Consider the following 16,013-nt stretch of genomic DNA (forward strand, 5'->3'; position numbering starts at 1 on the left):
CCAAGGACACATTGTACAGCGAGCTCACCACTGGTATCAGACCGACCGGCTGTCCATGTCTCCGCTTTAAAGACGTCTGCAAACGCGACATGGAGTCCTGTAACATTGATCACAAGTCGTGGGAGTCAGTTGCCAGTGATTGCCAGAGCTGGTGGGCAGCCATAAAGACGGGGCTAAAGTGTGGCGAGTCGAAGAGACTTAGCAGTTGGCAGGAAAAAAGACAGAAGTGCAAGGAGAGAGCCAACTGTGTAACAGCCCCAACAACCAATTTTTTCTGCAGCACCTGTGGAAGAGTCTGACACTCTAGTATTGGCCTTTATAGCCACTCCAGGCGCTGCTCCACAAACCACCTCCAGGGGCGCTTACCCATTGTCTCCCGAGACAAGAAGGCCAAAGAAGAAGATGATACTAAGAATTTATGGAATACTGACCCTGAGAAGCAAAATAACAGGCAATAAACTACCACAGACTATCTTTGGAAATGCATTACAATACATAAATCCCCATGTAGTTTACATTCGGTTGTACTCATTAAGAACCAGCACCAGCTGTTGCCCTTTAACCCTGGCGCTGATTGGTCTCCTCTGGCGCATGCGTGCATCTGTCATTTCCGGTTCTATTGGTAAGGGGTTCCCGGATGTATTGATACTCTGAAATGTCGGCGGTGGCGGCCAGAGCCTGAAGGGGAATTGGGGCAGCGAGAGGACAAGAGCCGGCTTCATACGGCGTGTGTCTGATCAGCTGTTCCGGCTGCGACATGTATAATATCGAGCTGGCGGAGCTGGTGTGGGGGAAACGTCCAAACAGCGCACTGTCTGATTCTGTTTTCCGCAGATGGACCCAAGGTACCGGCCCCACCCCGGGCTCAGCCCGGCCCCCCATCCTATCTCACTCCAATTCCCTGCCCGTCTTCACACATTTTCACCCACCCACTCACCCGCAAGCTCCCGCCTCTGGCTTGAACCTACAAACGCGCCTCAACTTCCCATTATGTACATTAACAATAAGTGTCTTTCTCCGCAGTCCTTGTTATACCCACATCACCGCTTCGTTAACTGCTATCTCTAGGCTCATTATTCCTTCTAGGAATCTAGGAGCAGGAGTAGGCCATTCAGCCCATTGAGCCTGCGCTGCCATACAATCCGATCGTAGCTGATCATCCACTTCCATGCCTTTTCCCCACGCTATCCCCATATTCCTTCATGCCATTGGTGTTTTAAAAATCTGTCAATCGTTGCTTTAAATATACTCAACGACTGAGCTTCTGTAGCTCTCTGGGTTAGAGAATTCCAAAGATTCACAACCCTCTGAGTAAAGACGTTTCTCCTCATCTCGGTCCTAAGTGGTTAAATTGTGTCCCCTGGTTCCAGGTGTCCAAATCAGGGAAAACAACTTATCTGCATCTACCCTGTCTTTCCCTTTCAGTATTTTGTTGGTTTCAATGAGATCACCTCTTATTCTTTGAAAGTCTCAAGAATACAAGCCCAGTTTCCCCAATGTCTCTTCATAGGACAGTCCCACCATCCCAGGAACAAGTTTGATGAACCTTCGTTGCACTCCCTCTATGGCAATAATATCCTCCCGAAGGTAAGAGGACCAACACAGCACTCCAGGTGCGGTCTAACCAAGGTACTATACAATTGAAACAAGACTTCACTAGTCCTGTACTCATATCCTCTTGTGATAAAGGCTAACATGCCATTAGCCTTCCTAATTGCTTGCTGCACCTGTATGTTAGCTTTCAGTGACAAGGACACCCAGGTACCTTTGTACATCTACACTTTCTAATCTCTTTTATCGTGTAAGAAATACTCTGCACATCTATTCCTCCTACCAAAGTGGATAACCTCACATTCTTCCACATTATATTCCACCTGCCATGTTCTTGCCCATTCACTAAGTCTGTCCAAATCCACTCGAAGCTGCTTTGCATCTTCCTCATAACACATATTCCCACCTAGTTTTGTGTCACCTGTGAACTTGGAAATAGATTTTCTGTACACTCTAGTTGTCGTCCTCCAACTACCCCCAACCCCCGAGTTCTGTTTTTGTCCATTGACCTAGGGTTGTCATGTCACTGAACAGTGTCAGCAACTGCCTTTGAGTTAGTAGACAGTGGTTTGAGACATCATTCCAGAAATTTGAGCACAAATTTGAGGCTAATTCTGAGCAATATTGAGGAACTGTCTGAGGTGTTGCCTTCTGGCTGAGGTATTAAACTGAGAACCTGCCTGCTCTTCAGGGTCGATGCAAAGGATTCTGTGATGCTATTTGGAGAAGATGAGGGGAGTTTCCCCCAGTGTCTTCGGCAATTATTTATCCCTCAGCCAACATCACTAAAATGGACTAGTTGGTCATTGCTGTTACAGGTTGTGTGCATATCTTGCATTACAGCAGTGACTGCACTTCAAAAGTACTTAATTGACTATGAAGTGCTTTGGAAATTCCTTGGATTGTTGAAAGTGCTCTGTGAATCTTCGGGTATATTTCAAAGGGTGCTGATTGCCCTGTAGTCTGTAATACAAATGTTAATTGATGTGGATGTTTGATGGTGAAAATTGTCAGGTTGTTGAACTATGGGGTTCATGCAGCTGTGTCTGGTCCTGTAATGTGCCATCTACGCACATACATTTTCTTAAAGTAAGTAGGACCAGTGATGCTGAGGCCAGTGAGAGTTTCCCAACTCCTGTTGTGGTTGAGATCAGCAATCTGAGAACTGGCCCAGAATCAAACCTGGAGTGTGCGCCACGTATTGCTGCCAGACAGTTAGCAACTGAGATATCAGGGGAGCTCGGCTCCCCATTATTATCATGGACTGTTGGCTCTGTTCCCAGTTTTTAATAAACTTTTCAAATTTCCTTTGCAGGATTTGTTTTAAGTCAGTCAGAATCTACAGCCTTGGAACAATTTGAAGGGGGTCCTTGTGCAGTGATTGCACCTGTTCAGGTACAGTGCATGGAGTTCTAGCTTGTTGATCTGTTCAGTGTTTTGCTAGAAATTGACTTGGTGGCAAAGTATAAAAGTCAGCAAGTATTTATTGAGCAGTACAATAAGTCATTTTAGGTATTGCTTTAAAGAATTTCTTTTGAGAAAGGTTTCTCCCGCCCCCAATTTTAAAAAGTTTCACTATTTTAATTGCTTCATTCAGCTTAGGTTTGGGCTTTTGTGGGCCAACTCATTGCTACTGAGCTTTTAGTGATCCCAGTAATGGAGTGGTACATCGTTACTAATTATTCATTATTAATGTATCCTTGTTTCTCAGCTTCATTGCTCTCATATACTGTTTAAATCATGTTTTGTATTGTATTATTCATTGTATTTTCAACTCTACACTGATTTATTTTGATTTATTCTGTTTACTTCTTACAGGCTTATCTTCTAAAGAATTTCCTATTCAAATCTAACAAACCAAATTGGCGAGATTGTACAGGTAGAGTAACTTAATCCCACCAACTCACCCAAAGCCTGCAATTTTCAAATGTGCAGAAAGATTAGTTTTGAATACATTTACCTGTGAGCTGTATTTGTTATCGTCCATTATAAGCTCGTGCTGCTTAATTTGCACTTTAAACTCAATTTGATTAGTAGACCAGGAGTTTTCATATTGATCTATCCACTTAGCTGCAAGTCTTGTGTGCACTGTGTGTTGTAATTTAAATGTGGGCTTTGCACTTTAAATCTCCTTAGAGTGAAAAGTTCTGTCATGTTTTTTCTAATCTGATTCACTCAAGCTCACAGATAGAAAAGTTAGTAGCAGGAGGCAATCCACACAAAAACAATCCATCAAATTGCTTAAACTTCTTATAAAGCTGCCTTTCTGGGACGACCACAAAAAAATCAATCTCAAATCTTGTCACAGGCTCAGAAAAAAAGATGAAAAAAATCCACAGGATTGCTCATATCCTATTGGAGATACGCCAGCTGTTCTGTTGTTGGACTAATAATCCACAGGCTTGGACGATAATCCATAGAATGAGCGTTGGAATCACACTCTGGCAGTTTGAGAATTTTATTTTAGTTTATACAAAAAAAGTTTTTTAAAAAAAGTCTGAAATGATGTGGCAAAAATGATCCTGAAACTGTTGGATTATCTTTAAAAACCCAACTGCTTCAAATGATCTTTAGGAAAGGAAACCTGCTGCTGTTGCCCATCCTGGGCTAATGTGACTCCAGTCCAACACCAGTGTAGTTAACATTTCACTGTTCTCTGAAGTGGCCCAACAAGGGCGGCACAGTGGCGCAACAAGGGCGGCACAGTGGCGCAGTGGTTAGCACCGCAGCCTCACAGCTCCAGGGACCCGGGTTCGATTCCTGGTACTGCCTGTGTGGAGTTTGCAAGTTCTCCCTGTGTCTGCGTGGGTTTTCTCCGGGTGCTCCGGTTTCCTCCCACAAGCCAAAAGACTTGCAGGTTGATAGGTAAATTGTCACTAGTATAGGTAGGTGGTAGGGAAATATAGGAACAGGTGGGGATGTTTGGTAGGAATATGGGATTAGTGTAGGATTAGTATAAATGGGTGGCTGATGTTCGGCACAGACTCGGTGGGCCGAAGGGCCTGTTTCAGTGCTGTATCTCTTTAAAAAAAAAAGCCACTCAGTTGTATCAAACAGAAGATGGCCTGCTGCCACCACTGTGGGCAACTAGGGATGGGCACTAAATGCCAGCCTTCCAGTGATGCCCACATTTCAAGGATGAATTTATAAAACACAATTTGTCCAGTACCCTTCAGTTTCAAAGGCCTAACCTGTCTTGGGGTCACAATGCTAGAATTTTCTTTCCAGCAGTCTAGGCAAGGCTCCGTTGGTTCTCAGAGGTAGATCATGATAGAGGTTGCTGCCCTAAGCATGCTGTTGCCCTGTTAATTATCTCTTGTTCCTTCGTGAGCTGCTTTGGCATTGCTTCTGAGACGCTTGACATTTGGTTGCTTGCCACCCATATCATTTGTAGGGACCAGTTCCAGAATCTTGCTGCATTTGGAGCATCTGCTGCAAATCAGCGAGTGTTGTGGCTTCAGGGGACGTTCTTGCGAGGTTCCAGGAAGGCTCCTTCAGATGTGTCAGGTGCTGTTGCAGTGTGAAGCTATGCATGGGTCTAGAATGAACAAACAGCTATTGCGTGTTATCATTGTGAATGCCTCTTTATGTTGCAAGATTCTTCAAGACCTGTGCTTTCAATAGTGTAATTAAAGTTTGAGGATCAATTTTTATTTTATGAGGCAAAGTGATAGTACGGAAAATAAGTTAATTGCTAAGTTTAATGCTGCAATTAATTTAGAAGATCTGTGATTTAAAAGTTTTGCGCCTCGTCATCATAGCTCACTTCTTGTAATGACTTTTGTGTCACGTTTTTTATGTTCGCATTTGTAAGTATCTTCCTTGGCTCAGAAGTAAATCAGTGATCAAATCCCCCTCCAAAAAATCAGTACGGAATCTAGGTTGTCAGTCCTCTGCAGTGGTGGGGGAGTGCTGCACTGTCACCTGTGCTGCCTTTTGGGTTAGACAGTAAATGAAGACCTCATCTGCCCATGGAGGTGAACATTAGAGATTCCAAGACACTGTTTAAAGAATAGCAAGGAAGTTTCTCCTGGTGTCCTAACAAATATTCATTAAAATAAAATGGAATAGCTAGTCGAATCTCATCTCTGGGAAATGTTGTTGTCTACATAACAACTTGCAGTCCATCCTTCCTGGGTTGGGACTTGAGCCCATAAGCTTCTGACGCAGATTCGAGATTGCTAATACTGTGCCAAAGCTGACACCTTCCATCAGGTTTATTTTGTCTCTTTCCTGATAATTTAATGATAAGACAAATTCAAGCTGCCAAAGTATGAAAATACCTTGTTTTGTTATCCTTTTCGCAAATGTTTGCCTATGCCTATTACAAACATAGCTTTTAAATTTCTATTAATTTTAGATGAAGAGCATAAGAATCTTTTCTGCCTCACTCTGAGTGAAATTCTAGAAACTGCTAGATTAAACAACACCACTCCCTTCTGTTTGGTAATGTTGGCAAAAGAAAAATCATCAGAGGAACATGCCAGTATTTCTGAAAATCGACCAGAGTCCAGTCAGGGGATTGAAGAGGAACAGCTCTGTAAGAAACCACCTTTTTGGATAAATAATAATATATGATGGTGAATATTCCATTCTTTTTAACAAAAAAGAAGCACTTTTGCTTCCTAATGTATGCAGTCTGCATGTCTTTTCAAATCTTAAGATTAAAGTTAGGGCTGTTTTGCTGTTGTGATTTGATGTAGAATGGAAAGGTTTAATGTTTGCAATGTAGATGTTTTCTCGAAATTATGATGGATCCAGGTTTTGGGGAACAGATTTTGTTGCATTGATATTTGTCATTTAAGGGCACAATCTTGCAAGCTGTAGGAGGTCAGACTGTCTGGAAATTGTGCAATGTTTTTGCAATGTTAGGAAAATTTGAGAACCTGAGGAAAATAGTTTCTGTTTTTGAATACAGACTCAGTCAAACCAAAAAGTTATTTGTTTATGATTCAACTTGTGTCAATCACTTTATCAGTTTACAAACACTTTTTTGACCGAGTGGCATCCAAGCATCAGTGTCACGTGTACTGCAAAATTATTGTTAGGTCTTGCCCTCCTTTTAGGGTAGTGTGAACTTGTGTGCTGTTGTGTTACATTTAGCAGTTGTTTGCATGAGACTTTGCTGGAGTGTTCCTCTCGCAGGAGTATTTTTAAAAAGGCAATACTTGCGGATTATCTTTGTGTACTGTGCAGTACACAGTAGATTTAATTTCACTCTTTAGTTGATCATTGTTGCAGAGTGACAAAAGTAAGATCTAAATGGTTTTGTGCAATTTTATTCATTTTTCTTACCTTGTAAAATTTGGTTGGCAGTGTCTTTCAATGGCTATTAGCACCAAAAACACGTCAGTGCATGCAACAACTGCCTTGTCTTCTGACATGCATTGAGATACCCTGTAATACGTTTGTGTGTCAGAAAGGTGGAAGTTGCTGAAGAGATTAAATGAATAAACATCAGATGCTGGAAACTTAATGCACAGTAGACTGCCCAATGTTTGAGGGAGAAAGATATACTAATTTTGGGTATGACACATCTGAAATAGGATATATTTCTTTCAGGTGCTGATCCATCTGTTGTGAATTTTCTGTGTGAGTGAATATTTTTCCCCTTTAAGTTTATTTAAATGTTAGCGCAGAAATTGGCTCCTTTCAACTTTGGCACAGCAAGATCTCCATATAAAATGCAAATTGGGATTCAGAGCAGTTCAGGAAGAGTATTGACCTCCTCTGATGGTAAAACTGTCGTTGCTAAAGGCACTTCCCTAGTCTTAAATTCCTGTTCTGTGATGAATTGGACATCTGGGGTGGGCCAGTAGTTGTAGTGCTAGGGTTGATAACAGCAGCCAAAGCAAGAGAAAAGAAAATTGGCAATGTTGTTCTTGATTGCTAGCCTACAACTCTTAGAGCCTGTATCGGTCTGTTGAAAGAGAACTGTATTAGGCTTGGGTGTGATGCAACAACAATTTATATTTATATAACACCTTGAATGAAAGAAAAGTCCCAAAGTGTTTCTCAGGAGCATTATAAAGCAAAATTTGACACCGAGCCGCTTATGGAAATGTGGTAAATGACCAAAAGCTTGGTGACAGAAATAGGTTTTAAGGAGCATCTTAAAGAAGGGAAGAGGTGGAGAGATTTAGGGAGAGAGTTCCAGAATTTAGGCCCTTGGTAGCTGAAGACACAGCCACCAATGGTGGAGTGATTAAAATTGTAGATGCTCAAGAGCCCTGAGGAGTGCAGTATCTCAGTGGATTGTGGGGTTTGGGAGATTAGAGGTATGGAGGGACGAGGCCATGAAGGGGTGTGAGAACAAGGATGAGAATTTTAAAATTGAGCCAGTGTACATCAGCAAGCACAGGAGTGGTGCGTGTAGGGCACTTGGTTCAGTTAGGACGTGGGCAGCAGAGTTCTGGATGACCTCAAGTTTACGGAAGGTAGGACAGGGGAGGCCGGCCAGGAGTGCATTGGAATAGTCAAGTCTAGATGTAATAAAGGTGTCGTACTAGGCCCCCACCTGCCAAGAATGAGGCACATTAATTTTGTCATGAACATTGAATTTTAACTGTTCCTGGAGTGAAAAAAGGACTTGTTGAACAGATCAGCTGTGGCTAGAAAGGACATTTGCATATCAACAGACAGTGCTTGGAAGGACAAAGGACCATTCCCTGACACATTCAACCCACAATGAACCTTGATCTCCAGGTATTGTGTGTCAGAGGAGCATTCCAGAGACTGCTAAGGTGATGCAGTCCAAGACTGGTCAGACCAGTTAGTCACATGACTAACCGGCTTGGCAACCTGGGTTTTTCTGAATTGTACAAACAGTTTGAACTCAGATTGTATGTTTTCTCCTGGATGGAGAAGATCTCTTCTGTCTGCTCCCATCTCTTTCTACAAGCTTCTGAATCCACTGAAGACACATGAACCCCAAGAGAGCAAAGTCCCCTACAGTGAACAAGGTTTAAGAAGAATACTGGGCCCCAACAAAAAGCAAGTTCTACGTACAATCTAGAATTCTACAGTGAGTTCAAAGAACTGTAACAAAACCTCTTCAGATATTGCCTCAAACTTTTACACTTATTTTTCTTTCTTTGTCTATTTGCACGTGTATATCGCGTATGCATGCTAGCATGGGCGTGCTGTGTATCAGTAGGCGTTAACCGAATTCGAGTTTAAGATCAAGTTTAATAAATTTCAACTTTTCTTCTTTAAATCTAAGAAAACCTGGTTGTGTTGTTTTTTTTTTTGCCTTATAATTGGAAAGTGGTGAACAAGGATTCACCAAGGGGAGCTAAAAATATGGTGTTTAAAATTAAACCTTGTTACGGTAAGACCAGGTGAAGACTGAGCGGGACCCCTAGACACCTTTCTCACCTGGTCGTAACAAAGGCATGGATGAGGCATTCGGCAGAAGATGAGCTGAGGCAAGGATGAAGTCTGGCGATGTTACCAAAGTGATGGTTCAGAAAATAGGTTGGAAATTCATCTCTGGGCCAAATACAGTACCAAGGTTGCAAACTGTCTGGTTCAGCCTCCCAGTCAAGGATGAGGGATGCAGTCAGTGACTGGGGAGCAGAGTTTGTAGCGGGGGAAGACAATGGCTTCAGTCTTGCCAATATTGGGAGAAAATTTCTTCTCATCCAGTACTGGCTGTCAGTCAGGCAGTCTGACAATTTAGAGACAGTGGAGGAATGGAGAGGACTGGTGAGGTGGAGCTGGGTGTCATCAGCAGACTTGTGGAAGCTGCCTGCCAGTATGTTTTCAGATGATAAAAAGGAGCAGTATGTAGATAAGAAATAGGAGGAGGCCAAGGATAGATCGTTTGGGGTCACCAGAGCTAACAGTGCGGGAGCAGCAAGAGAAGCCATTACAAGTGATTCTCTAACTATAATTAGATACACATGGAACCAGGTGAGAGCAGTTTTACTCAGCTAGAAAATGAACAGACATTGGAGGAGGGTGATGTAATCAACCATGTCAAAGGCTGCAGGCGGGTCAAGAAGGGCGAGAATGGATAGTTTATATTTTTCACAGTAACATAAGATGTTATTTGTGACTTTGGTAAGTGCTTTTGCAGTGCTATGGGAAGAGAGGAAACCTGATTGGAGGGATTCAAACGTGGAGTTCTGGGAAAGATGGGCAAGGATTTGGCAAGCAATAACAAGTTCAAAGACTTTGGAGAAGAAAAGGAGGTTGTAGGTGGGGTTTTTGTTTGTAAAGATTGCGTGGTCAATCGTTTTTTTTTGAAGTGGCTTGATGGCAGATTTGAAGGAGAGGGACAGTGCCCCAGGAGAGAGAACTGTTAACCATATCTGCTAACATGGAAGACAGGAAGGGAATTTGGGTGGTCAGTCAGTTTAGTGGGAATCAGTCAAAGGAGCAACAATTGGTTTTCATGGACAAGATGAGATTGGAGAAGGCTTGACGGGAGATAAATAAACTGGAGAAGGATGCAGGTTGAGTGTTATGAATGCGAGACTTTGTAATGTGATTTTTTTTTTAAATTGAGATATTTAAAAGTTTAAGATGGAGTTCGGAAGTTCGGTGACCTCACATTCACTCTGCTAAAGGACAAGACACATCAAAGACTTTTTTTGAAAATAAGAGACTGTGGGGTTAACACTTAAAGGACAATGGGTTTTCAGTCATAAAACAAGGGGTCAGTGATTATAAATGTACCAAGCAGCTGTTAACACCTGGGAACAATGGACGGCCCAGGTAGCTCTGTGAAACCAGACTTTTAAAGTTTGCATATTTTGAGTTCAGATAAACTTCAGATTTTCTGAAGACAGACAGGCTGTTGGAGAGAAAACCAGTGTTGTGGCCTCAAGGCAGGCTGTAAGAAGGGAACCCAGCGGGAGGAGGCTGTGAGGATCATAATTTTGTATACCTCAATCAGGTCCCCCCTCAGCCTTCTCTGCTCTTAGGAAAACAACCCCAGCCTATCCAGTCTCTCTTCATAGCTGAAATGCTCCAGCCCAGGCAACATCCTAGTGAATCTCCTCTGCACCCTCTCCAGTGCAATCACATCCTTCCTATAGCGTGGCGACCAGAACTGTACACAGTACTCCAGCTATGGCCTAACTAGCTTTTTATACAACTCCATCATAACCTCCCTGCTCGTATATTCTATGCCTCGGCTAATAAAGGCAAGTATCCTATATGCCTTCCTAACCACCTTATCTACCTGTGCTGCTGCCTTCAGTGACCTATGGACAAGTACACCAAGGTCCCTCTGTACTTCCTAGGATCCTACCATCCATTGTATATTCCCTTCCCTTGTTAGTCCTCCCAAAATGCATCATCTCACACTTCTCAGGATTAAATTCCATTTGCCAGTGCTCTGTCCATCTTACCAGCCCATTTATATCCTCACTATTTATGACCCCACCAACTTTCATGTCATCTGCGCACTTACTGATCATGCCTCCTATATTCATGTCTAAATCGTTAATGTACACTACAAACAGCAAGGGTCCCTGTGGTACACCACTGATCACAGTCTTCCAATTGCAAAACAGCCCTCAACCATCACCCTCTGCCTCCTGCCACTAAGCCAATTTTGGATCCAATTTGCCAAATTGCCCTGGGTCCCATGGGCTCTTACCTTCTTAACCAATATCCCATGCGGGACCTTATCAAAAGCCTTACTGAAGTCCTTTTAGGACATCAACTGCTTTACCCTCGTCTATGCACCTAATCACCTCCTTGAAAAATTCAATGAAATTTGTTAGACATGATCTCCCCCTGACAAAGCCATTCTGACTATCCTTGCCTCTAATTGGAGATTTAATCCTGTCCGTCAGAATTTTTTTCCAATAGTTTCCCTACCTCTGTTAAACTCACTGGCCTGTAATTACCTGCTTTATCCTTACTACACTTTTTGAATAATGATACCACATTTGCTGTCGTCCAGTCCTCTGGTACCTCTCCTGTGGCCAGAGAGGATTTGAAGATCTGTGTCAGAGCCCCTGCTATCTCCTCCCTTGCCTCACATAACAGCCGAAGATATATCTCATCTGGGCCTTGGGATTTATCCACTTTTAAGCCAGCTAATACCTCCTCCTTTTCAATGCTAATTTGTTCAAGTATATCACAATCCCCCTCCCTGATCTCTACACCTACATCGTCCTTCTCCACAGTGAACATGGATGAAAAGTAATCGTTCAAAACCTCATCTACTTCCTCAGGCTCCACATTCACATTGCCACTTTGCTCCGTAATAGGCCCTATTCTTTCCCTGGTTATCCTCTTGCCCTTAATATACTTGTAAAGTGCCTTGGGACTTTCCTTTATCTTGCCCGCCAGTGTTTTTTCATGCCCCTTCTTTGTTCTCCTAAGTACTTTTTTAAGTACCCCCTACACTTTCTATACTCATCTAGGGCCTCCGCTGTTTTCAGCCCTCTGAATCTGCCGTAAGCCTCCTTTTTTTTCCCTTATCCAATCCTCTATATCCCTTAACATCCAGGGTTCCCTGGACCTGTTGGTCCTACCCTTCACCTTTTACGGGAACATGTTGGCCCTGAACACACACTCTGTTTCCTTTTTGAATGACTCATACTGGTCTAATGTAGACTTTCCTACAAGTAGCTGCCCCCGTCCACTATTTCCAGATCCTGTTTTTTCATCTTAAAATCGGCCTTCCCCCAGTTCAGTATCTTTATTTCCAATCCATCTTTGTCCTTTTCCATAACTACTTTAAATCTTAGTTATGGTCACTATCCCCGAAATGCTCCTCCACTGACACTTCTACCACTTGTCTGGCTTCATTCCCTAAGATTAGGTCCAATACCACCCCTTCTCTTGTCGGACTTTCTATGTGCTGGCTCAAAAAGCTCTCCTGGATGCACTTTAAGAATTCTGCCCCCTTTAAGCCTTTTGCATTAAGACTATCCCAGTTAATATTGGGGAAGTTGAAATCCCCTATTACTTTTACACCTCTGAGATTTGCCTACATATCTACTCTATCTCTCCCTGACTGTTTGGAGGCTTATAGTACACTCCCAGCAAAGTGATTGCCCCCTTTTTATTTTTAAGTTCCACCCATTTGGCCTCATTTGAGGAACCTTCTAAGATATCATCCCTCCTTACTGCAGTAATTGACTCCTTGATCAATAGTGCAATGCCACCTCCTCTTTTATACCCACCACCCCCTCCCATCACACTTGAAGATTCTATACCCTGGAATATTGAGCTGCTAGTCCTGCCCTTCTCTCAACTATGACTCTGTGATAGCAATAATATCATATTCCCATGTGCTAATCAATGCCCTCAATTCAACTGCCTTGCTTGTAAGACTCTTTGCGTTAAAATAGATGCAATCCAGCCTTGCATTATTCGCTTGTGCCTTAACAGGTCTATATTTGCTCTGCCTTCCAGACTGACTTAGTTTCTCTTCTATATTTGACTGTGCATCACCCCCTACCGTACCTCCACTCTGTATCCCATCCCCCTGCCAAATATCTTTAACCACTCCCCACCTGCCCTCCCCCTGCCCCAACAGCATTAGCAAACCTCCCTGCAAGGATGTTAGTCCCGTTCCAGTTCAGGTACAACCCATCTGACTTGTACGTTCATCAGTTCTATCCTCCCATACCTATACTCACTAGCATGTGGCACTGGGAGTAATCCAGAAATTACAACCTCCGTTCTACCCTCCCATACCTATACTCACTAGCATGTGGCACTGGGAGTAATCCAGAGATTACAACCTTTGAGATCCTGCTTTTTAATCTGCTACCTAGCTTCCTAAGTTCTTGTTGCAGGACCTCACTACCTTTTTCAACCTATGTTGTTGGTACCAATGTGAACCATGACCTCTGACTGTTCACCCTCCCCCTTCAGAATGTCCTGCAGCTGCTTTGTGACATCCTTGACCCTAACACCAGGGAGGCAACATACCATCCTGGAGCCACATTTGCAGCCACAGAAACACCTTTTTGTACCCCTTATGATGGACTCCCCTATCACTATAGCTCTACTATTTTTCCTCCCCTCCTGTGCAGCTGAGCCACCCGTGGTGCCACAGACTTAGCTTCACAGGGAATGCAGCAGAGCCATCTCCCCCAACAGTATTCAAAGTGGAAAATTTTTTAGAGAGGGAGATGGACCCAGGGGACTCTTGCACTACCTGCCTAATTCTTCTACTCTGCCTGGTGGTCACCCATTCCCTTTCTACCTGAACAGTCTTTACCTTCAGCGTGACCAGCTCCCTGTACGTGCTATCCACAATGATTTCAGCCTTGTGGATGCTCCACAGTGTCCTCAGCCGCTGCTCCAGATCCAAACGCAGATTTCGAGTAGCTGCAGCTGGAGACACTTCCTGCACGCATGTTTGCCCTGGACACTGGAAGTGTCCCTGACTTCCCACATTGCACAGGAGGAGCACTCCATACTGCCGAGCTGCCCTGCCATGACATACCGTTAATTTACTCCCTTAAATTACTCAAAAATCAGAGATTATTTACACTAGGGACCTTGATTCCCTTAAAAAACGCTACTTTATATAAAAAAAACTGTAGACCTTACCTTTTTTTTTACTTTAGTTACGAACCCAGCTATTTACTGATACTCCCTAACAGCAATTACTCACCAACCAACCACCTAGCAGCCTTCCTGTGATGTCACTGTTCACTTTGTTTTCAAACTCCGGTGCGCTTGGACTCCCTTCCACTGCTCTCCCGGAAGGTAAGTGCTTTAGGCCATGATCCTCGGGCTCTATTTATCGGCCTCCCACTCCACGTTCTTCCCGCTCATCAGCTCCTCTCCGCTGCTCTCCCAGACGGTAAGTGCTGTAGGCTGCGATCCTCAGGCTCTGTTTATCAGCTCCCAGCTCCGTGCTCTTCCCGCAGGTCCACTCTTCTCCCAGACAGTAAGTGGGAGGAATTTTAGAGGATGTTGGCCCAGTGGGTTGGTGGCAGGTAGGGAAGTGGCAGAGGCAGCTGATCAGATGTTCTCAATCTTGCGTGACAAAGAAGTCCATATACTCCATACACATTTGAGGGGAGGGTGGAAGAGCGAAGTTAAGTTGATTGTTGCACTAGAGAAAAGAAGCTGGGGGCTATCTTTGCATTTCAGGTTGATCCTGGAATAGTGAGGAGTTTTGGCAGATGAGGGAAGATCTGATGGTACTTTATATAGTCCAGCCAGATCTGTGGTGAATGCCCTCCATAATCAATTATATTCCCTTGTTTCACAATGCAGTTAGCATGAAAATCGGAGGAGAAGCGCCACAGCATTGTTGCTGGTGCTGAAAGTGCTGGTGCCCTCATCTCGGATATAGCAAAGTGCTACATTTTGGGCCAATGCCTGTTGTTCATTTATGGTCAGGTTTTCTCTACAACCTTTTCTGTTCGCTCGCACCCAGACCATATATAATATTTGCAGCACTGAAGATTGAGCAAGAGGAAAATGATGGAGGAAACATGGAAGAATTTGCCAGGTTGATTCAGTGGAGCAGAATGCCACTGCCTAGAAGAAACCATGTCGGTGTTCTAAATGGAAAAAGCTGGAGGAACTATGATCTCCCTAATCTTGATACACCTCCAAGTGCAAAAAAAGATCTCAACAAATGCAATTCTTGTGACACTGTTCTGAGGAATGCCGAGACCAGTAATTATAAGCATTGGAAACAGAGGATCTGAAGAAGTGGAAGTACATTTTATGATGTTGAACAGATGGACAGATGAAATTAAACTAGTTGGAAGAATTGCACCAGTATATATTCCTTTCGTTGAAGTTGGTAATCCAGGCCTGTTTCTGCTGTAATGTCACCTGGACAAAAAAATGGAGCATTATTAGTACTTGCTACTTTGGCCTGCAATCTGAAATGGATGAGATCAGTGGAGAGCAAGAATTTTAGGAGCTTAAGCACAGGAAATAATCAGAAGTAAAAGGGAAGAAAATTAAGTGCAGCTCAAGAATATCATGGCATGGTTGATTCCTTAAGTGATCCACCTTAAGTGGATGACGTTATTGGGGAAATATGTGATGTACTGATGTCTCAAGCCAGTTGCGCGCGCTCTCAAAATGTCTCTTGAAAAATACAGAATTGAGCCCCATTCTTATTAGGTTTTGAATTTGTTTCCAAGTCGTTACTAATCTGTTCTGGCATGTATTGCACCTAAGAAATGCTAATTTATGGTTTAAAGGTTCATCTTGAAGATTTGTAAAATAGATTATGTACTCTATAACCAAGATAGCACAAGCCCTAATTTTATTTTTATTTATTCATTCATGGAATATGGGTGGTGCTGACTAGGCCAGCATTTACTGTCCATCCCTAAATGCCCTTGAGAAGATGATAATATAAATGGAAAAAAATGGAGGAACTATGTTCATCAGTAATCTTACTGATGAACTTCTAATTAGGACTTTTTCTATAATAAATTCTCAATGTATCATATGTGAGAATGAGGTGAGGCTTATGTTCCCTAAGGTAAATGCTTGAAGGCTGTTTT

The 16,013-nt window shown here is 43.1% G+C and overlaps 1 protein-coding gene across 3 annotated transcripts in view; it reads left to right on the forward strand.

Moving 5' to 3' along the window:
- The first annotated feature begins 625 nt into the window (after positions 1 to 625).
- Positions 626 to 16,013, forward strand: part of mindy3 (MINDY lysine 48 deubiquitinase 3) — a 155,686-nt gene continuing 140,298 nt past the window's right edge. For 2 of the 3 annotated variants that reach the window (XM_068012784.1, XM_068012795.1), the window contains exons 1-4: positions 626 to 845; positions 2,867 to 2,946; positions 3,370 to 3,430; positions 5,912 to 6,091. In XM_068012784.1, the coding sequence (XP_067868885.1) occupies positions 758 to 845; positions 2,867 to 2,946; positions 3,370 to 3,430; positions 5,912 to 6,091 (409 nt within the window). In that variant the 5' untranslated portion in view covers positions 626 to 757. The remainder of the gene's footprint in view (positions 846 to 2,866; positions 2,947 to 3,369; positions 3,431 to 5,911; positions 6,092 to 16,013) is intronic. The other variant, XM_068012805.1, reaches the window with a different exon arrangement.

This window comes from Heterodontus francisci, chromosome 2, assembly GCF_036365525.1.
Source record: "Heterodontus francisci isolate sHetFra1 chromosome 2, sHetFra1.hap1, whole genome shotgun sequence".
In the NCBI taxonomy this organism is placed as follows: domain Eukaryota; kingdom Metazoa; phylum Chordata; class Chondrichthyes; order Heterodontiformes; family Heterodontidae; genus Heterodontus; species Heterodontus francisci.